The 24078-nt window shown below is 39.4% G+C and overlaps 1 gene segment (V, D, J or C); it reads right to left on the reverse strand.

Moving 5' to 3' along the window:
* The window catches only part of LOC122790892, a 367647-nt gene that overhangs the window by 77320 nt on the left and 266249 nt on the right, over window positions 1-24078 (reverse strand). Inside the window, 1 exon segment of the C gene segment in view lies at window positions 3811-3858. Coding sequence covers window positions 3811-3858 — 48 coding nt within the window.

Here is a 24078-nt window from a genome sequence, read left to right on the forward strand (position 1 = left end):
TCTTTATCAAAAGCCAAGAACAGCTGCCTATGTTTTTTTTATTATTTTATGTTGAATACTAAGTTACATTATTAGGTGTTGTTTTTTTCCTAAAAAAACATCATATAAACAATGTTGCAACACAACTGGGAAAGTCAGATTTTCTAGAGGTTGTTCATATGATGTAATGTTTGCACTGTGATGGAGGTAAGATGGAAACAGAAGAAGAAGAAAGAAAGAGAAAAGGGAAGGAAGGAAGACAAAAATAATAAGAGTTTTAACCACTGTAATGTCCGGTATTTATTTACATTTTTTTATTTAGTTTGCTTACCAGACTAGTAAACTGATCACAGCAGACCATTTGCAATCAAAGCCTGTGTAATACTACATAGTTCATGCTACACAAACTCTTCATTCAAGCACTGCCTTTTACAGCAGATGGCACATAGTCCATAACCTGAGTGCTGATATATACAGAAAGGAGATGAGGAGTGAAGGCAGACATGCTTGGTGCAAGAACAGTCCAGGAGAATTTCTGACTGGTGTTATTATGGTTAGCTGAATCTGTACTGGGTGACTATCTGTCACTCAGGTCATACAGAGCCTTGGAACACTGCACTGTGGGGGAGGGGTCTATGTCAGTGCTATCTGTAATGTACTTAGCAGTAGTCCACATGTGCAGATATGATGTGTGCACTCTGTAAGGGAAGGACTCTGTCAGTGCTATCTGTAATGCATTTAACAGTAGTCCACATGTGCAGATATAATGTGTGCACACTGTAAGGGAAGGACTCTGTCAGTGCTATCTGTAATGCATTTAACAGTAGTCCATGTGTGCAGATATGATGTGTGCACACTGTAAGGGAAGGACTCTGTCAGTGCTATCTGTAATGCATTTAACAGTAGTCCACATGTGCAGATATGATGTGTGCACACTGTAAGGGAAGGACTCTGTCAGTGCTATCTGTAATGCATTTAACAGTAGTCCATGTGTGCAGATATGATGTGTGTGCACTGTAGGAGAAGGACTCTGTCAGTGCTATCTGTAATGCATTTAACAGTAGTCCATGTGTGCAGATATGATGTGTGCATATTGTATGAGAAGGACTCTGTCAGTGCTATTTGTAATGGATTTAACAGTAGTCCATGTGTGCAGATATGATGTGTGCACATTGTAGGGGAAGGACTCTATCAGTGCTATCTGTAATGTATTTAGCAGTAGTCCACATGTACAGATATGATGTGTGCACACTGTAGGGGAAGGACTCTGTCAGTGCTAACTGTAATGCATTTAACAGTAGTCCATATGTGCATATATCTGTGCAGACTGTAGGGGAAGGACTCTGTCAGTGCTATTTGTAATGCATTTAGCAGTAGTCCATGTGTGCAGATATGATGTGTGCACACTGTAGGGGAATGAATCTGTCAGTGCAATCTGTAATGTACTTAGCAATAGTCCACATGTGCAGATATGATGTGTGCACACTGCAGGGGAAGGAATCTGTCACAGCTATCTGTAATGCATTTAACAGTAGTCCACATGTGCAGATATGATATGTGCACACTATAGATGAAAGACTTTGTCAGTGCTATCTGTAATGCATTTAACAGTAATCCATGTGTGCAGATATGATGTGTGCACACTGTAGGGGAAGGACTCTGTCAGTGCTATCTATAATGCATGTAGCAGTAATCTATGTGTGCAGATATGATGTGTGCACACTGTAGGGGAAGGACTCTGTCAGTGCTATCTGTAATGTATTTAGCAGTAGTCCACATGTACAGATATGATGTGTGCACACTGTAGGGAAAGGACTCTGTCAGTGCTATCTGTAATGCATTTAACAGTAGTCCACATGTGCAGATATGATATGTGCACACTGTAGGGGAAAGACTCTGTCAGTGCTATCTGTAATATACTTAGCAATAGTCCACATGTGCAGATATGATGTGTGCACACTGCAGGGGAAGGACTCTGTCAGTGCTCTCTGTAATGCATTTAGCAGTAGTCCATGTGTGCAGATATGATGTGTGCACACTGTAGGGGAAGGACTCTGTCAGTGCTATCTGTAATGTACTTAGCAATAGTCCACATGTGCAGATATGATGTGTGCACACTGCATGAGAAAGAATCTGTCACTGCTATCTGTAATGCATTTAACAGTAGTCCACATGTGCAGATATGATATGTGCACACTGTAGGGGAAAGACTCTGTCAGTGCTATCTGTAATGTACTTAGCAATAGCCCACATGTGCAGATATGATGTGTGCATGCTGTAGGGGAAGGACTCTGTCAGTGCTATCTGTAATGCATTTAACAGTAGTCCATGTGTGCAGATATGATGTGTGCACACTGTAGGGGAAGGACTCTGTCATTGCTATCTGTAATGCATTTAGCAGTAATCCATGTGTGCAGATATGATGTGTGCACACTGTAGGGGAAGGACTCTGTCAGTGCTATCTGTAATGTATTTAGCAGTAGTCCACATGTACAGATATGACTTGTGCACACTGTAGGGGAAGGAGAGTCAGTGCTATCTGTAATGCATTTAACAGCAGTCCACATGTGCAGATATGATGTGTGCACACTGTAGAGGAAGGACTCTGTCAGTGCAATCTGTAATGTACTTAGCAATAGTCCACATGTGCAGATATAATGTGTGCACACTGCAGGGGAAGGAATATGTCACTGCTATCTGTAATGCATTTAACAGTAGTCAACATGTGCAGATATGATATGTGCACACTGTAGGGGAAGGACTCTGTCAGTGCTATCTGTAATGTACTTAGCAATAGTCCACATGTGCAGATATGATGTGTGCACACTGCAGGGGAAGGAATCTGTTACTGCTATCTGTAATGCATTTAACAGCAGTCCACATGTGCAGATATCATATGTGCACACTGTAGGGGAAGGACTCTGTCAGTGCTATCTGTAATGTACTTAGCAATAGTCCACATGTGCAGATATGATGTGTGCACACTGAAGGGGAAGGAATCTGTCACTGCTATCTGTAATGCATTTAACAGTAGTCTACATGTGCAGATATATGTGCACACTGTAGGGGAAGGACTCTGTCAGTGCTATCTGTATTGTACTTAGCAATAGTCCACGTGTGCAGATATATGTGCACACTGTAAGGAAAGGACTCTGTCAGTGCTATCTGTAATGCATTTAACAGTAGTCCATGTATGCAGATATGATGTGTGCACACTGTAAGGGAAGCACTCTGTCAGTGCTATCTGTAATGTACTTAGCAATAGTCTATGTGTGCAGATATGATGTGTGCACACTGTAGGGGAAGGACTCTGTCAGTGCTATCTGTAATGTATGTAGCACTAGTACATATGTGCAGATATGATGTGTGCACACTGTAGGGGAAGGACTCTGTCAGTGCTATCTGAAATGTATTTAACAGTAGTCCACATGTGCAGATATGATGTGTGCACATTACTCATCTATGATGCTTATTTCTCCATAATTTATAACACCAAGGCACTTCTATACTCCACTCCATTCTGGTTGCCTTTTATTCAGTTGCATAATATGCAGATGGAGCTGGAGCTGGGAACAACATTATCCTTTCCAGAAGATTTTGTTGTTCTACAATTTCCTAAACCCTTGGCCTCTGAAACTCGAGTGAAAATGAATGCTAAAAAGAGTTCTGAACAGGAAACTAGCCATGAAGTAGATCTTGCTTGTTAATTGTGGTATATAATTCTATGATCCTCCTCCAGGATCTTGTTATTCTAAGCATGCTAAAGAACACCATGATGACATACATGAACTAATGTTTAATTTTAAATATTTAGTTAAAAAAAGAACTTACCAGTAGATTTGCTGTAGGAAACCTGTCGAGATGGTGCTTCACTATGTTCTTCAGTACCACATTTTTAAAAAAGCAGAAACGAAAACACGATGAAGAAAATAAGAATTGTGACATCTGGCTGTTACCACATACTTTTTTAAGTGCTTTATGATCACCATATATTTATTTTACTATTTTATTATTCATTTACATTTAACTGCCACATGTACTAAGCCAAGTATAGAAGCTAGTGTGAACCCTGTGGGCAGGAAATAAATTCATGCCTTCCAATCTCTTCTTGTATGTTTAGCAGATTAAACTGAAATAAGAATGACAGCAGATAAGTACCGTGCCACTCACTTAATGCCCACATACCTGCTTACCTGATCTGCTGCAGTTACTGCTACTTACACAAATACAGACATTACGATAAACAGAATAAATGCAGCATTGTAAATATATTTTACATAACTTAAGGATTATGTGTTTGGCCAAGAGATTAACTTGAAATAACTAAGATGGATATTCTCTTGAAATAATACTTTTGGTGGTTTAGCATAATAGTTGCATCGTGCTTTGTCAGGTGAGTATTTAGATTGGCTGAAGGCTGAATATAGTAGGGTAAAGAGCTCAGTAAAAAGAAAAAAAAAAAAAACAAGCCAGCTACAAAGCTAGTGGAAAATATTGAAATTTGATAATATAGTGGCAGTAATAAGGTAAAGTGCATGGTACAAAGCACTAAACCCAAAAGTCACACTGGTTTCGGCAAAGAATTGCCTTCTTCAGTGACAACATAACATTTATTACTTACACAAATCTTTAAATAGTAAAAAGAAATGAGCAGACACAATCCCATCGGTTTATTACAAGTGGTCATTAAGACCTGGTGAAAACAATGCACCCAATTTAATAATCCAACTTCTTTCCTTCTGTGTCGGCACAGTGTGCCAACCCAGTTTATGAGTTCTATCCCCCTGAATTTTATCAATAACCATAAAACTAAAAGAAGCAGCACCGTGTTTAACAGTCTGCTATACAATGCATTGGACAGCCTCTTGTTCTATAAATCACTAAAGTGTTCTGACATACGTAAACGAAGTGGGCATAATGTCTGGCCCACATAAAATCAGAACAGGAACAAGTTGCCAAATATATTATCCAGTCAGTGCTGCAATTAGCTAACATCTTCATTTGATAAACAATGCTGCTATTTTTGCTAGAAAACTGTTGGGACTTAAAAATAAATTTGCAAAAGGAACAGTGTCCACAGGGGAAAGACCCAATCAATTTTTCCCCATTGAGTGTCAATTGTTGACTAACAGACAATTAACTTCTCCAGTGTTTGTAATGACTAAAGTATGGTCCCAGATTCTGACCCTTACAATAAGAAAACATGCATTTAGGTGTAAGAGGCTCTGACAGTGACTCATTAGCTAGTAATATACCCCAATGCCAATTAACAGTGTCCCCAAGAACATTGATGTTTCACCCAAAAGTGGTGACTAATCTGACAGAGGAAGTCCCCTCATCAGACCTGTCCCTATATTCCAATAGATCTGCCCTATCCCTGGATGAGGCCCATGTACTGGCAGACTTAATCTCATCATAATGATAGCCCCTGGTCTGGAATCTATGGATAAGATCCTGGGCATGCCATGCATAGGTTTCCTGAGAGGAGCATATATGTCTGATCAATAGAAATTGGGATTTTGGTATATTTCTAACAATGTGACGTGGGTGAAGCCTGGTGGCATGACTATTAAATCAGGGTATTTACAAAACACCTGGCTGCTAAGGGCATTATCCGAATTCATAGTGATTGTAACATCCAGGAAATTAATTTGTTTAGCATCGCTATTAACAGTGAACTCAATACCCCACTTGTCATTGAGGTATTGAACAAATTCCTGTAAATATATCCTATCCACCCGCCATACCATCCAGCAATTGTCCAGATATCATCTCTATATGTCAATTTCATCCCAAAAGATGTTGTGATTATTATCATAGATCAATTGATCCTCAAGATAACCCAGAAACAGATCCACATATATGGAGACAAAAGACGCCCCTGTACTAATATCTTTAATCTGCCAGGAACATTCTCCATGAAAGTAAAACACATTTTTGGTAAGAATATGTTCTGCAAGGCATGTAAAATGTATTAAATTCCAGAGGATATAATTTAGCCTTAGATAACCAATATTGTAAAGCTTCCAAGCCCGCCCAGTGTGGTATGTTGGTGTATAGAGCAGTAACATCCAGAGTACATAATAACCACCCAGGATCCAATTGCATATCAGAAATGATTTTAAAGAACTGTGTAGTGTCTTGCCTTCTACATTTCATAAATTTTAATAAAAGTTATAAATATCATGTGAGAAAAACAGAGGTTCAGTAAGCGAACCCCACCCTGAAACAATAGGCCTCCCTGGTGGTTTAAAAAGATTCTTATGGATCTTAGGTAACAAATATAATTATTGTTGTTTAGGATCGTGAACAGTTAGATGATATCGATCTTAATCAGTAATAATACCTTCTTCTACAGCATTCCGTAAATATTCATCAGTTTCTAACTTAAATTTGGTAGTGGGCTCCAGAGGCATATGCATGTAAAATCACGCATCTAGTAGCTGTTTTTGGGCTTCTGCAAAATAAGCAGCCCAATCCATTACAACCACTGCCCCACCCTTATCAGCTGGAAGGATGACAATATTTTTATTATTATGCAAATCCATAAGTTCCTGTTGTTCCCTCTGTGGTAAGTTATGTGATAGGATCAGAGAGTCACTCATCTTAAAGTGTAAATCCTTGAGAACACATTCCTGGAAAATTGAGACATGTTTATTAATGGGAGGCATAAAATTAGATGGCTGAAACCTAAAGTCAGTAGACGTTTGAGAGCTGCCATTTGGAACAAAATGCAATTTAAGGTTAAGCAGGTGGCAAAAAGCAATAACATCATGAACAAAAGTATCTTCTTGGACAAAAAAGCCAAGGAGATAATTAAGGCCTTTATTTAACAACTGTAACTGTACTTCAGTCACTACACATAAAATCAGAACAGGAGCAAGTTGCAAATATATTATACAATCAGTGCTGCAATTAGCAAAGAACTTAATTTGATAAACAATGCTGCTATTTACACTAGAAAACTGTTGGGACTTAAAAAATAAATTTGCAAAAAGAACAGTGTCCACAGGGTAAAAACCAAATCAATTTCTCCCCAGTGAGTGTCAATTGTTGACTAACAGACAATGTTTGTAATGACTAATCTTCATCACCCTTTAGGCACAGGGGTGGCAGAAAACATAGAAAAAATGACAGTATAGAAACTCTGCTTCAGTTATTGATGTGTGTAATGTACACAATATTTCCTCTGTTGTACTGACTGAAGTACAATTGCAGTTGTTAAATAAAGGCTTTAATTACGTCCCTGGCTTTTTTGTCCAATAAGATACTTTTGTTCGTGATGTTATTGCTTTTTGCCACCTGCTTAACCTTAAATTGGATTTTGTCCCAAATGACAGATCTCAAAGGTCTAATGACTTTAGGTTTCAACCATCTAATTGTATGCCTCCCATTAATAAACACGTCTCCATTTTCCAGGAATGTGTTCTCAAGGATTTACACTTTAAGATGAGTGACTCTCTGATTTGCCACATAACTTATCACAGAGGGAACAACAGGAACTCATGGATTTGTGTAATAACAAAAATATTGTCATCCTTCCAGCTGATAAGGGTGGGGCAGTGGTTGTAATGGATTGGGCTGCTTATTTTGCAGAAGCCCAAAAACAGCTACTAGATGCGCGATTTTACATGCTTATGCCTCTAGACCCCACTACCAAATTTAAGTTAGAAATTGATGAATATTTACGGAGTGCTGTAGAAGAAGGTATTATAACTGATTCAGATCGGTATCATCTAAATGTTCACAATCCTAAACAACAATATTTATATTTGTTATCCAAGATCCATAAGAATCTTTTTAAACCAGTTTTGGGGCGGGGTTTGCTTACTGAACCTCTGTCTGCTTTTCTCGCATTATATTTACAACCAGTAACAGAAACCTGGTTTAAGGCTCCAGAGAGCACCCCAGCACTACCAGGATACAACTCATACCATATATTTTGGCCACAGAACCCGGACCAAAATACAAAAGGCAGGGGTGTATCCATATTCATCAAGGATACCCACACTTCCAGGTTAGTGGCACAGCACAATGCTTCAGAGATTATCCACGTGCAACTAACAATGGGCAAAACTGCAATTCAAATTGTAGCTTGCTATAGATCACCCACTATGTCCCAGGACCCCCATTCCACATCTCTGGAAACACTGGGTAACATAAAGGTCCTACCAAACACCCTAATATTGGGTGATTTCATCTACCCAAACATTAACTGGGAGAACTACTCAAGTACTAACTCCCTTGTCCAACATTTCCTAGAATTTATAAACTCAAACTCCCTGGAACAACTGGTCAACACTCCCACCAGAGGCGACAACATATTGGACCTGGTCATCACCAACATGGGCGACCGGTGTCCCGCACCGGAGGTCAACCCCTCGCTGGTTAGATCTGACCATAAACAAATCACTTTGAATATCCACATTCCACTCCCACTCTCGGACAAGGAAACCACTGTGAAAAACTTTTCAAAAGCAAACTTCACATTACTTAAGATGGAGGTGGAAAGTTTCAAAGCCCCATGCTAAAGGATAATGCTGTCCAAGCTGCAAAATCCTTTACTAATGCATTCTACAGGCACCTATAATAATGCATGGATTGTGTTATCCCAAGCAAAACCAAGACTCACTCCTGCAAGAAAAGGAAACCAGTCGGGTGGACCCCTGCCATAAACAAGTTATACAACAAAAGGAGGAAACTAGTACAGAAAAGAGTAAAATCCCAAGAAGAGAAGACATCCCTAATCAGTATCAGCAAGAAACTATGATCCCTCATAAAATCGCCCAAGGTGAGTTTTGAAAGAAAACTTGCCTAGGACTCCAAAGATAACCACAAGGCATTCTTTAGCTATATCAAGAATCTAAGTGGCAATGCTCAGATCTGCTCAGAGTTGGTGCAGAATGGCACAAAATACACTGAACCAACCGATATTGCCAACACCCTGGCAGACAGGTTCCGTGCAAACTTCACCTCACTCTCACCCCAAAAGGGCCCATAACCATACCAGAAGAATGTAGAGCCCCTGAAATCACAGACACTCAGGTTAAAAATGGCCCTCTCCAAAGCCAAAAACACAGCATCAATAGCTGCGTCCAACATGAGCTCAAAGATGAATTAAACCCTCACCTAAACACACTGTTCAAACTCAGCCTCTCCACAGGCTACGTACCTATAGAGTGGTGCACAGCAACAATTATTCCACTCCACAAAGGTGGAGCCACAACAGACCCCAGGAACTATTGCCCTATAAGACTGACTAGCTTGGTCTGCAAGGCTATGGAGCGCATCATCATGGAACTCATTAACAGAGACATTGGGAACCTCCAAACACTGGACCCTACCCAGTTCGGCTTTGTTAAGGGCAGATCATGCTTCCTTAACCTGGTGGACTTCTTTGAGAAAGTTACCAAGGCTATAGATGAGGGAAAGGTGGTACACACAGCCTACCTAGACTTTGCAAAGGCCTTCGACACCATTCCCCATTCTGGTATTATAGACAAGCTCACCAGCCTGAACATAAATCCCTATGTCACAAGATGGGTTGCCAATTGGCTCATGGACAGAACTCACATGGTGAGAGTTGCGGGAGCTAGGTCTGACTCTAAACCGGTTACAAGTGGCATTCCCCAGAGCTCAGTCCTAGGACCCCTCCTGATCGGCATATACTTCTCAGAGGTACAGACAAGCACAGGAGGACTATGGCTGACCAAGTTCATAGACGACTGCAAACTAGAGGCTATAATTGACTCACCGGCTGACACAGACATCCTCCAAAAGGGTCTCACTGAAACGGATACCTGGTGTCAAAATTATGGCCTCAAGCTAAATGCCAAAAAGTGCATAGTTATTCCCTTTGGAAATAACAAAGTACCCACAAACTACCACATAGGTGGTAGTCCCCTAAATATGGAAAACGTAATAAGGGATCTGTGGACCCAAGTAGATAGTAATCTCTCCTTTGATAATCACATTGCCAAAGTGGTTAGAAAATCCTTCTATGTGGCCCACCAAATCACAAAAGGGTTTGCATCCAGATCAAAAGAGGTCATTGTGCCCCCCTAATCATCAATCATCAGACCCATCATAGAGTACAAAGCCCCATTTGGGATGTACCTTACAAGACACCTGCAACAGCTGGAAAGACCATAAAAGTACCTCACCATGAGGATCACTGGCCTCAAACATGCCCTATTCAACTCGACTGAAGAAACTTCAGCTGTACTCGGTTGCATACAGCCTTCTCAGAGGTGATCACTGCCTGACATATAAGACCATGTCCAACCCAGAATTGATGGACATGCTCCACCTAAAAAAAACCTTATCCCCTTGAGCCACGTGCTCTAGGGATCTAAACCTCACCAGAACAATAAACAGGACATGCTGGAGGGATAGATTTCTGTCCCAGAGACTTCTCATGCTTTGGAACAAGATTCCAGTCTACATTAGGCAGAGCTCCTCACTAGCACTCTTCAAGAGAAACCTTGAAGAGTGGATGGGAAACAGAAAGTTTACCCTGGAGATCACTTCAGTGGCTCTGCTAGACAAAGGCACAGGGAACTAATCTAGGGGCGGCAAAATCCAACACATTCTGGCTAGGCTTATAAATGCCTTCGGGCAGATAGCCTACTACCTACCTATGAACCTATTAAAATTTGTGAGATCTAGAGTTCAAGGAACTACACAGTTCCTTAAAATCATTTCTGATTGCAATTGGATCCCAAGTGCTTATTATGTACTCTGGATGTTACTGCTCTTTACACCAACATACCACTCTGGGCAGGCTTGGAAGCTTTTCAATATTGGTTAGCTAAGGCTCTGGGATTTAATACATTTTTGATATGCCTTGTGGAATACATCCTTACCAAAAATGTGTTTTACTTTCATGGGGAATGTTATTGGCAGGTTAGAGGTACTGCTATGGGAGCATCGTTTGCCCCCATATATATGGATCTGTTTATGGGTTATCTTGAGAATCAACTGATCTATGATAATAATCATAACATCTTTTTGGTGGAAATTGACATATACAGACGATATCTGATGACTGCTGGATGGTATGGTGAGCTGATAGGGTATACTTACAGGACTTTGTTCAATACCTCAATGACAAAAAGTTGGGTATTGAGTTCACTGTTAATAGCGATGCTAAACAAATTAATTTCCTGGATGTTACAATCACTAAGAATTCGGATAATACCCTTAGCAGCCAGGTGTTTCGTAAACACCCTGAGTTTAATAGCCATGCCACTAGGCTTCACCCATGTCACATTGTTAGAAATATACCAAAATCCCAATTTCTATGGATCAGACATATATGTTCCTCTTAGGACACCTGCAAATGGCATGACCAGGATCTTATCCATAGATTCCAGGCCAGGGGCTATCGTTATGATGAGGGTAAGTCTGCCAGTACATGGGCCTCATCCAGGGATAGGGCAGATCTATTGGAATATAGGGACAGGTCTGATGAGGAGACTTCCTCTATCAGATTAGTCACCACTTTTGGGCGAAACATCAATGTTCTTGGGGACACTGTTAATTGGCATTGGGGTATATTACTAGCTAATGAGTCACTGTCAGAGACTCTTACACCTAAATGCATGTTTTCTTATTGTAAGGGTCAGAATCTGGGACCATACTTTAGTCATTACAAACACTGGAGAAGTTCATTGTCTGTTAGTCAACAATTGACACTCACTGGGGAAAAATTGATTGGGTCTTTCCCCTGTGGACACTGTTCCTTTTGCAAATTTATTTTTAAGTCCCAACAGTTTTCTAGCAAAAATAGCAGCATTGTTTATCAAATGAAGCTCTTAGCTAATTGCAGCACTGACTGGATAATATATTTGGCAACTTGTTCCTGTTCTGATTTTATGTGGGCCAAACATTATGCCCACTTCGTTTACGTATGTCAGAACACTTTAGTGATTTATAGAACAAGAGGCTGTCCAATGCATTGTATAGGCAGACTGTTAAACATAGTGCTGCTTCTTTTAGTTTTATGGTTATTGATAAAATTCAGGGGGATAGAACTCATAAACTGGGTTGGCACACTGTGCTGACACAGAAGGAAAGAAGTTGGATTATTAAATTGGGTGCATTGTTTTCACCAGGTCTTAATGACCACTTGTAATAAACCGATGGGATTGTGTCTGCTCATTTCTTTTTACTATTTAAAGATTTGTGTAAGTAATAAATGTTATGTTGTCACTGAAGAAGGCAATTCTTTGCCGAAACCAGTGTGACTTTTGGGTTTCGTGCTTTGTACCATGCGCTTTACCTTATTACTGCCACTATATTATCACATTTCAATATATTCCACTCACTTGGGCTGGCTTGTTTTTTCTTTTTGGTTTTGATTTTGGCCATTTGCACCTGCCATACTTGCATAGTTCTCCTTGTTAAAGAGTTCATTAGCCTAGGTCTAGAGAAACATTGTACCTTGTCACCAGTGAATGTATGATAGTTTGTTATAGGGAGCTCAAGCTGAAAGGCTGAGTGACAAAGCAGTTGTTATGAGTGAAAAAACAGTTACTGTTATGTTATTGTATTCACTGAATGCTTGCAACCAGTGACTGCACATATATACACATATATACATATATATGTTTATACATATATATGTAAATCCATAGAACCACAATTCAGTGACCCGCAAATAACCAACAGAAACATGTCAACTTCAGGTCCAATGACTGTTGGGAATGGGCTTTAACGTGGTTCCTGCATGGAGCAAATCCCCCAGCCCCACTTTCCTCTTTTATCAGCTAAGCAGGCTTTAAAATTGGTCCAAAATAGAGGAAATTCTTCCATTTTCCCATTCCCAAATGAAAATGATTCCAGAGTCAGACCCTGGGATTCATTCACTCATTCATTCATTCATTCATTCATTCATTCATTCATTCATTCATTCATTCACAGTGAACATACTGGCAGATAAATTTAGCTCTAACTTTACTCCTCTCTTTCACCTCCATCTGTTCCTCAACACATACCTGAAACTGGCTCACTTCCAGATATCACCCAAGACCAGGTCCTAAAAGTGCTATCAAAGTTAAAAATACTGCATCGATGAGTCCTGACAATATCCCTGGATGAATCTTAAATAGCACAAAGCATGATTTAGCCACAGCCCTAACAGCACTGTTCAACCTCAGCCTCAATACAGGCTTTATACCAAGTGAATGGAGAACAGCTACACTCATTCCCCTGCATAAAGGAGGACCTTTCACAGACCCAGACAATTAAAAACCCATAAGTCTAAAACAACCTCATATGTAAAGCTATGGAAAGACTTATCATGGAATTAATCAGTCAGGACAAAGAGAACCTCCAAACATTTGACCTGTCTCAGTTTGGATTCATCAAGGACAGGTCATGCTTACTCCGCCTGGTGGATTTTTTTGAAAAGATCACCAAAGCAATGGATGAAGGCAAAATACTACACACTGCTAACCTCAACCTGGTCAAAGCTTTTGACACAATTCCCTAATCAGGCATGGTAGAAATGTAAATAAACTGGGAATAAACCACTATGTTACCAACTGGATTGCCAATTGGCTCACGGGATGTAGGAAATCAAACTATGGGACATTACTCCTGTAAGAGACCAGTCTCCAGTGGAGTTCCCTAGGGTTCATTGCTGGGACCCCTCCTATTTTGCATCTGCTTTTCTGAAGTAAAAGCTCATACCAAAGGACTCTGCTTGACTAAGTTTGCAGATGACTGTATGTTGGAAGCTTTCATTGAATCCCCAAATGACTTAGCCATCTTGCAGGAAGGTTTGTCTCAAATAAATTGCTGGTGCCAAAACCATGAACTGAAACTAAATGCAAAAAATGCATTACTGTATCCTTTGGGAAGTCACCTACCCCAGAGAACCACATTGACAATACACCCCTAAGAGTTGACCCAGTTGTTCAGGACTTGGGAATGTATGTGAACAATTACATATGTAGTGTATAACTTATAAACAAAGGGGTTGTGTCCAGATCTAAGGATGTCGTTGTCCTCCTTTATTCAGCCCTCATTTGGCCAATCATGTAATATAATAACCCCTTTGGCATGTATCTGTCCATGTACATGCAGCAGCTGGGACACCCACAGACATACCTTACTAAAAGGTTACAAGGCTTAAATGATGTGTCTCACATGGAACAACTCAAAGCCCTTTTACTATACTCAACATTCTACAGACTGGTAATAAGTGACCTGTGCCTGGTATGTCTGGCATACAAGGCATCCTCTGACCCAATTTTAATGGATTTGCTGCACATCAGCAAGTCAAATGGCATAAAAATAACCAGTCTAGGGATCTAAACCTTTTCTGCAGCATCAATAGAGCAGTCTGGAGGGGGAGGTATATCTCACAGAGGATACTGCTGCTTTGGAACAGACTCCTCATCCACATAAAACATAGTTTACCCAATCCATATTCAAGCACAACTTAGATCTATGGATGGGAAACAGAAAATTTACTCCAGGATTGTCCCCCTGAAGTAGTAATGGACAGAGACAACTCCTAAATGCTTTATCCCATGCATTGGTCCCCTCAAATTTTCTATGGTATAATCCCAGTTATTCTTATTAGGGGTGATATATAATTATTGACCACAGGATGGGTAAGGGCAGTCTCTAACTAAATGGGATAGCTTAATTTGAGCACTAAAAGGGAAGCTAGCCTAGTACTTAGCTATGACCCTACGCACCTAATTACAGAGTGTACATGTCAAGCCTAAGCTAACATGATCACTGGTATTAGCATTATGAGCAGCACTGATCATCAAATATGCAAGAAGCCAAATGATATAACAGAATGGGTAAGCTCACTATGAGCCCACAAGGCAAGCTCATAGGCACATTGTGTTAAGCAATTGCATGGCCATATATCTGTATACAATGTAAACAGATGAGTCTGCATGACAATCCATGGAAGGATAGGCACGTTTGTATGTACTGAACAATATCATATAAGTATCAAAACAAAGTAAAGCACAAACAAGGAAAAGCCTAGCAACCTACAGACAATGAAGCATGATGGTGTACAATCCAATAACTGAACTTATGGAGATATTGTGTAAACTACTTGAAATGTAATTTGCATAAACAAAGAGTCAGGAGAACGTTCAACAGTAAAAGCTGTTGTAGGACACTATGGCTATGTAAGACAATTTTATTATACATGGGCAAATTTCTCAAGCCCTCAATGGAAGAATGCTGGACACACATACTAATAATGTGAGGAGAGCACACACAAAAAGTGGGACGACTATTAAATTGTCTTGCCATACATTGTGAAAGTGGACAGAGTAACAATTGTATGAGTACTGTGCATTTTTCAAAGTGTATGAAGTCGGAAACAATAAAAGTCTATCATCATTGACTGCAGTCTACAAGGATGTGCCATACAACCCCAACTGTCAAGAGGAATAGCATATAACTATTATACAAAAGTGAACAAGTTGTGAAACATAGGACAGGTGAGAAATATGTACATGGGAGATGTAGGATATGTCAGTAAAGCACTAGTGTGACACAACATGTACATCCCTAACAACCACATAGTGTCAACCAAGCACCCATAGTTATACCATACAGGTGGGTTAAAAATTGAAGATGGATTTTCCTAAAATGGGTCAGTGCATCACTGCAGTAGTCCATACATTTGTATATCCATGTCATAACGTTAAGGTGAGCCACCACATACATCATAGTGCAAGGGGTCATAACCACACAAATCTTGAAATGTTTCACATGTCCAGGGAGATTGGAATAAAACAGAGCAAGTAACACACCTCTAGAACATCACTGTTCCTGGTTTCTTTCGCTTGTAGACATTTGGGTTTTTCTTGGTTCTTGTTGCTGTTTGTTGTGGTACACCTCTAGAACTGCCTTAACAAGTGTAGCCAGTGAAGTATTCATGATGCAAGTCCCCATAACACAGCACATATTCTTGTAGCTATATATGGATCACTTATATAGTAATAACACATATCCTGCAAATGGATATCATAGGAGAGGTATTAGAAGCCAGATGAATACAATATGTTGAGAAAATGCCAGTATATACCCCATATTGGACCCATCTATGACAGGATAACTAACATTGTGGGGAATATAACACATCAGCAGTAAAAAGGACAAACGTTGGGATGATACTGACCCTCAGCTGATGTCATTGACATGTTCCAGAACACTGGGGTAGCAGGGCATGCAACAGAAGCAGTGGTGACAAAGATGAGTGGATAACACGTTCCTAGGTAAAGAAAGGTAACTGTTTGAAATGTCAGGACCCACTAGATGGAGTTCTGAAAAACACAGACTGAATGCTGAAAAAGCAGTTTTATATATACCAAGCCGAGGTGCTATTTCCTTTAATATTCTCTTTTCCTCCAAGTTTTGGCACACTGTGATTTGGTATATATAAGTCTGAGGCAAGTGGGAAGATTGCCCTCCACATTGGGAAATGCAGAGGGGACTTGCCCCCCTGCAAAAAGAAGTTTAAAGAGAACATCGATTTTTGAGTGACACTTTTCTCCGGGATTTTTGGTCCATTGTTTGCAACCTGTCAGCACTCGGTGTTACAAGTGCCAACATTTAAATATGGAGCCTTACAGAGAAGTTGCTATCAGGCAAACAAAATGCACACACCTGCATTTAAACCTGTAACTCTGGTAAGTCATACATTCATAAGTACAGGATATTAGCAAGGCATGCTAACACAGCACTCAACAGAGACAAGTGGCTGCCATGTACATTTCTGGGGAATGAACAACCTGCTATTAGGCAAACAAAATGTGAATAGCTAGGTCTGAACACCTGTTGTTGTGCAAGGAGACATTCCCATGGATAAGATAATAGCAAGACATGCTAACAGAGAACTCAAGAGAGAGGGTTCTGCTAAGTACATTTCAGGGGAATAGACAACCTGCTATCAGGCAAACAAAATGTAAATAGCTGGAGTGGAAGTCCTGACCTTGTGCATGGATAGGATAGTAGCATATGTGATGAATTTTCAGTATTCCACAGGTGAGATCAGCATAGACTTGAACCCTGTATGTGTAACTCTTGGTCCCATGACTAAATTGCATTAGTTAATGACACCACATTATAAGTGATACAACTTTTGTTAGATAGTACACATATGGAGGAAGTTCATCAGGAGTTTGTGTGTGCATGACTATGGCCATGGTTAAAAGTGAAGACAACACACATGGTAGCAAATAACAACTCCCCCTGTAAAAGTGTCATATCCAAGTAGAATGTATCACAACACATTTGTGCAATAAATCATTGTTCACTGTAAACAGTTGTTTTATATATTGTTGCAACGTATACCAGATGGAATTCAATCCCTTGCCTACCTGGCAATGGGCCAATTGGAGGAACTCTCTTTCTTTATTAAAAAAACACCTTAATCTAAATAGCATTTCTCAAGCAAATACCTCCTTAGATATGGAACCCAACTAGATCCTTCTAAAAGTTCCCTCCTAGAAAACAGCCACCTTCTAATAGCATCGCTTTTTCCTACTTCAGACTCTCTTAACAAATTTAAATCCCTTAATCTTACCATCACCTCAGTTTCCTGCAACTATAAAAATGTTATCTTTCTAAGCTACTACCTAAAGTACCTAGGAACCCCAGAAATGACACTGCTGAATTCCTAGCCAATATCAGCCTTATGCAGTTAGTCAACAACATTACTCATCCAGATCTCTGGACCTATGCTAATCACTAACAACCCTCCCATTATCAAAGTCAAAAAGTCAAACTCAAAAGTACCTTTTTTGTCATTTAGATCTACACAAGTGTAGATAAAATGAGATTCCATGCAATCAGCTCATCATGGGACAGACAAAAAAATAAATCACATATATAGAAAGACATAATTTAAAACATATAATAATACTACCACCATCTTATAAATCAACTCTACTTGGTCTGAAGAAGCTCTACTGCGAAAGCGCTTACCGATTTTTTATTAAACCTGTGGACTGTTTTTATCATTCGAAGACTTCTTGCTTGTTTATTTGGATTCCTTGCCATAATGAAAAATGAATGATTTTATATAGCATCACTGACTTTTGTGCCTTTGCTCCTTGCCTGGATTCTGCCTGGTTCGTTCCATTGCTTGTGTATATATTCTACATTTAATTATATGCCTACATATATTCCTAGAAACACACACTTGTTAAGATACTAAAAATACATTATTTCCAATATGTCTGTTCTTCCACACTTATTCAGTGATCAGTCTTCACTAGCCATCCAATTATTGGTCAATCACCAATACTTACTCGAAACCCAAAAACACAATTAAAGCAAACTGTAGAATAAAACAAATCCACAAAACGGCTAGACTTCTCGGACACAATTTATTTAAGCGCTTTTCGTCCAACTGTATCAGACTTCTTCAGATGATAAATTGTGTCCAAGAAGTCTAGCCATTTTGTGGATTTGTTTTATTCACCAATACTGCCCCCCAAACTAGTTACCTTAGTAACAAAATCCACCATGAATACAGAAAACCTTGAAAAACACCTCGCAATGGTGGGCTGGTCTCCTGTTGCCAACTTTACCCCAACTCAACTGCCACAGCTCTTACACATACCCTCCTTAAATTTTAAGTCAACTTCTCTTTCATACAACACCTTTGAAATACAATAAAAACTCCTGGCCAACCACCGAACTGAAAGTTCTGCTCAAACTTGAGGACAATGCGCGGTCTTCAAGGAGACAAAACCCCTTATAAGAAAATTGTACTGCCTTTACCTTTCTATCTAACTAAAACATGCACAGGCACATAACTATTTCAAACACAAACAACTTGCACTGACAAGCAAACCCAAATACTTTAAACAGGAAGTAAATTTTCTCAAAGGTCAGAAATCTATACATCCCATTTCCTCCACTTTTATCATTCAGACCTCTCAAGGCCAACTCTTAACCTGTGACTTTCTAAAGGAATTCAGCAGTAATATAGCTAAAGTGTGGTGAGAGGGGCAACTACCCTGGGTGCAAAGTGTTGGTGGGGGCACAATCAGCTGATCCCAATGTCTAATGAAGTACTGACTTTTGAAAGCTGATATTGCATTTGTGGTCAAACCTGAGTAGTGTAGTGCTCTGTGTATGTGGTCTAAACTGTAGCAACTGTTTGCTGTATTATAGCAAGCAATTTGATATTGTTTAAAAGTTAAAAAAATCACTTTGCAAACTAAAACCTGAGCATTAGTTTTCCATACAGGCAGAGTATGAACTGTAGTGAACTGATGACTACATTTGTTAAAAAGAATGCAGTAATTTCTTTCAATCTAAAACTTGAGGGCCATAGTGTTTTGTGTAGGCAGAGTATAAACTGTAGCACCTGTTTGCTATAGTTGTAGCAAACAGACTTTTTTTCTACACTTTATAAGAAGAACCTGTTTTAATAAAATGGTGAAGGGGTGAAGACAGGGCACACAATGGCTAGGCAGGAGGGATGGAGCGTGTAATGCATCTGCCCACCAATGTCCGCTTTTTTTTCCCTTCAGTGGAAGAGCTGGGGGGGTTGGGCACTGGTTGAGCCAGCAATGCTTTTGGAATTCAGCCACCTCCCCAGTACTACAACCTCTGCCTTTCCCACCCAACTCACCTAATCTTCCCTCATTTTACCCCTCTTTTATTTTAAGAAAACCTAACAAAAAAAATTGACCTCCTGCAAAGAAACATAACCTTGTATGCATCTCCTGGTGCAAACAACTTTCTCTCTTGGTTTATATCACTCTGCAAAGACTTTCTTATCACAGCACTTCTCCATATTTATAACTTATGCTTAACTGAAAACACAATGCCAGACATCAGAAAAACTGCTCTTGTCAAACCTCTTACCTAACAACCTCAGCCAGAAAATGTCCTACACTTCCAAACTTTCTCCAACTTCCCTACACTTGGGAAATACTTGAAAAACTAATAAATAACCAAATGGTCCTCTTACATGCAACAGTACCACCTCCCCACCCCTAAACAGCATGAATTCTGGTCTGGCTGGAGCACAATGACAGCACTATGGTCGCTTTCAAATGAGATCCTTCTCAACATGGATAACTGAAACCTTTCAGCAGCACTCTTATTTGACCTTGTCACAGCTTTTGATCTTATTGGCCACTGTCTACTTCTTCATTCCATTTAAGTACCATTACCTGGTTCCAGCATTTCTTTGAGTCATTCCTATCATCTCCTACGTCCCTTAACAGAGGAGTGCTCCGAGGATCCATACTCACCTCACAGTTGTTTTCAATCTTTATTAAAAAAAAAGAAAACTTCTGACCTCTCTACTCTTGTTAATAACTCTTTACACAGATGACATGGTTATCCTTCTAGCCCTTTGAATTCATCTATTCAAACCCAGCTTCAATCTGACCTTAACTCCCTTAACTCTTAGCTAAACAACGATAAGCTACTCATAAACCCATCCAAAACAAAAAGTGTGATATTCAGAACCTCACAAAAGCTGTAAAAAACTTCTAAAAAAACATGTTATATCTCAGTAGCTCCCCAATAAAGATAACCACATTCTTTAAACACCTGGTTTGTATGGTTTGACTAGTTACTTAACTTCCAATCCACATTCAACACATCAGGAAAAAGATTAATTCTATTTTATTCTGGTCCTGAAAAAATCTCCCTTTCTCTCCAGATCAACTAGAGCTCAATTTGAATACAGGCTTCTCATCAATAGCAACAGCCTTTAAAAAAAAAAAAAAAAAACTCATCCACTCTGCAGTCCACTGAAAAAAAACATCTGCTGATTCATTTCCAGTTCCTTCCTCAGGAACACCACTGCACCAGTCTCTCCAAAGTCAAATGGCTACCAGTCACCTGCACAGCTAGGATTCCCCTTGTTTCAAACTATTTCACCTAGATACCTTCTCAGTACTTGTAGCTAAACTCCATAATAAAACTACTCCTACAACCTCTACAACCTTTCCAAATTAACCCCCTCTCTCCAGGTATAACAAACCAAACTACACTGTACTGACCATTCCTTCTTCATTCTTGCATCAAAGTTCTGGAAGTCCCACCCCCCTCACCTAAAAGAAATATCTTCTTTCCCCGTTTTTAGAGCTTCATTCAAAAGACACCTCCATCAAAAATCTGACTGCATGTACTTTTCCACTGGAGAAATCACCTAACGTTCCCTCAATTACCTCACTGTACTTTGGCCCTCTGTTCATACCTGCTGCTTTCTTCTCATATTTACTACTAAAATGAACCCATATTGTTTCAATTATCTGTGGAATTATCTACCTTCTGGTGACTAGTTCATATTTATGAATTTGTTCTATTTTTTATGTGAATTTCTTCTGTTGTGAACAGTGTACCACCCCACTAAATTAAGTAAATAAAAATAAATGTCTAACTCACTGACATATGACATGTATTACCCACTGCCTCTACAGGACTATTTTGTATAACACTTATAGAAAGTCACACATTTGAAAGGAGTGTGACAACATTATGGAAGAATGACAAATTAAATATTTATTGTGCAACAGACAACAGTAATCAGTGGATCACAAGCCTCAACATACCTTACAGTCAGTTTTAACATCAAATTAGGCTTACAGTGAACTGTGGAAGCTGGGATGGCTGACATAACAAAAGTCTACACAAATCTATATAATGATTATTTTCCAACATGCATCGTCTCTAACTTCATTGTGTGGCAGTCAGCAAAATTATGCAGCTGAAGGTGAATTTTCAACAGTTTTTGCTGGAGGATGTGAAATGAGAATTATTATTTCCCACCACTGAGTAGCAATGTTGTCTTGTGCTAACATTCGTGCAACAGAAGATACAAAAATATTTCATTGTGAAACTGGGCAGGATTACAGGGTAGTATAGCACTTAGGGTATCAATAACCGCCACCAATTAAAACCTAGCAAAATGTCTCATCTTAGTCTTGACTGAGCCATTTCTGCTTAACGCCAATGATTTTATACATTGAGATGAGGTACATGCTACTGATTTTGAACACTTGCTTAGCTAATTTCACAATCTCTAGACTTGCACATTATCAACTGATGTCACAGAGGAAGCCATATCATAGTCATCAGAAGTCACACACTTAAAGGGATCACTTGAGAAGTGTGTTGGAATGCACATGGACCTACATAATAGGGGCTACAACAGTTGGGGAATAAAAGCTTTATCCCTGTACAAATATTACCGTTAAGACCCCACTTAGCTTGGGGCAGTAACTAAGGACCCTCAATCCTTACCACTGTTTCCATTAAGGAAGCGGCACTGAAAGCAGGGATGGAAATACACAATTTCCCATAAGGGTGCATGGGAACAGGCTCCAAACCTGGGACTGGACTATATGCTTCAGTACAGGTCACCAAATGAGTCTTCGCACTAATCACTGTAGAGCACTGTAACCCAGTTCTAGGTATTTGGCACACTCACTCTTTAAATATTTGGTATTCACACATACAAACACTATTGGAAAAGACTGGCACAGATTTACCTGCTATGTCCTCTTTCCCAAATTACAAGGTAATGACTGCCACCAGTCAAATACCACAATACCTTTCAAAAGGGGTGTTCAGTTATATTGGATAAAATAAATATTGATTTAAATAGTAGCATGTAATCCAAGAAGTAAGGCTTTTTGGAGTGGCTATGGTGTTATCACAATAAGTATCAACACTCTCAGGTTACTAAAAGTACTTTTAAATAACCAGCCACAATAAAAGGTAGTAAAATATTTAATAAATAAAATGATTTATTTAAGAAATAAAATGATTTAGAACATATATACACCAAATAAATGATTCCAATAACCCACAGAGCTTAACACACAGGAATTATGAAATAACAATGTAAAATAAGTTTCTCACTGATGGTAGAAAAATTCGATCTAACTGTAGCTCACTAACTGTTTAAAGATTAACTGTCCCTGTCTAATCTAATTAACTCAGCAAGGCAAGATGATACTCTTACTTCTGCCAGGCAAGATAAGAATTTATGCCCACTCTTCATGCTGTTGTCTGGTCCGCAGAGACTGGAATGATAACTCCTACTATTATGGCTGAACAGCTCTGGAAAACTGAGTGATAACCACTGATCTGGAAAACAACAACTACTACTACTACAGCTATTACAAACTTTACAAACTAAAATTTTAACTGATTCAGCATCTGCTTTTATAGCAGAATTTTTTAAGTCACAGAAAGTTGTTATAAGAATTGTACTTTCTCACATCAGACTTTAAAAAGTAAACAAAACAGCCGTTGTGCAGCTTCTATTCCTTTCAACTCTGGCACATGACGACATCACATCTAGGTCAGCTGACTGGAATAACCTACATTCAGAATTCTTTTTAAAAACATGTACGTTTGGTCAGCCAGAAGAGCACTGTTTGATTCAACATTGTACATAAATCACAGTAACAATCAAAAACATAACCTACTTAGAAAATTATAGCTAGTCATGCTGGCATAGATAAGAAAAGGTAATGTTCAATTATTTACAACTATTTACGAAACTTCAGCCAGTCATGCTAGTGAAGCTAACAATATGATATCTTCACATTTCTCCCCCTTTGAATACTCAAGCTAGAGTTTCAAGTAACCCTAGAAAAATGTTGCTTGAGAAAAATGCAGATGACTGGAACTGTATCAACCGACATCCTGTTTTCAGAATCCCTCTGCATTGGCATTGCTGTAATTTGGACTGGCCAACACATGGGGTCCTCCTAAAGCTTCTTTACGTTTTTAGAATGCCTGCTCACAATCTGTGGTCAACATTACTTTACCTGGCTTGTTTTTCCCTGTTAGGTCAGTAAGGGGTGCAGCTATTGTACTATAGTTGGGCACAATTTTCCCATAGTACCCCGCTGTCCCTAAGAATGCTCTCACCTGCTTTTTGGAAACAGGGACAGGCCATGCCTGAATAGCTTCCACTTTGGTAGGATCTGACCTAAACTTGCCACTCCCTACTCTATGTCCTAGGTAGGAGACCTCTGCCATACCCATCTGATACTAACTAGTCTTAATGGTCAACCCTGCCCTTTTTAATCTACCTAACACCTCCCTGATATGTTGATGATACTC

This window comes from Protopterus annectens, chromosome 16.part0 (assembly GCF_019279795.1).
Source record: "Protopterus annectens isolate FY-2018-M chromosome 16.part0, PAN1.0, whole genome shotgun sequence".
NCBI classification, from domain to species: domain Eukaryota; kingdom Metazoa; phylum Chordata; order Ceratodontiformes; family Protopteridae; genus Protopterus; species Protopterus annectens.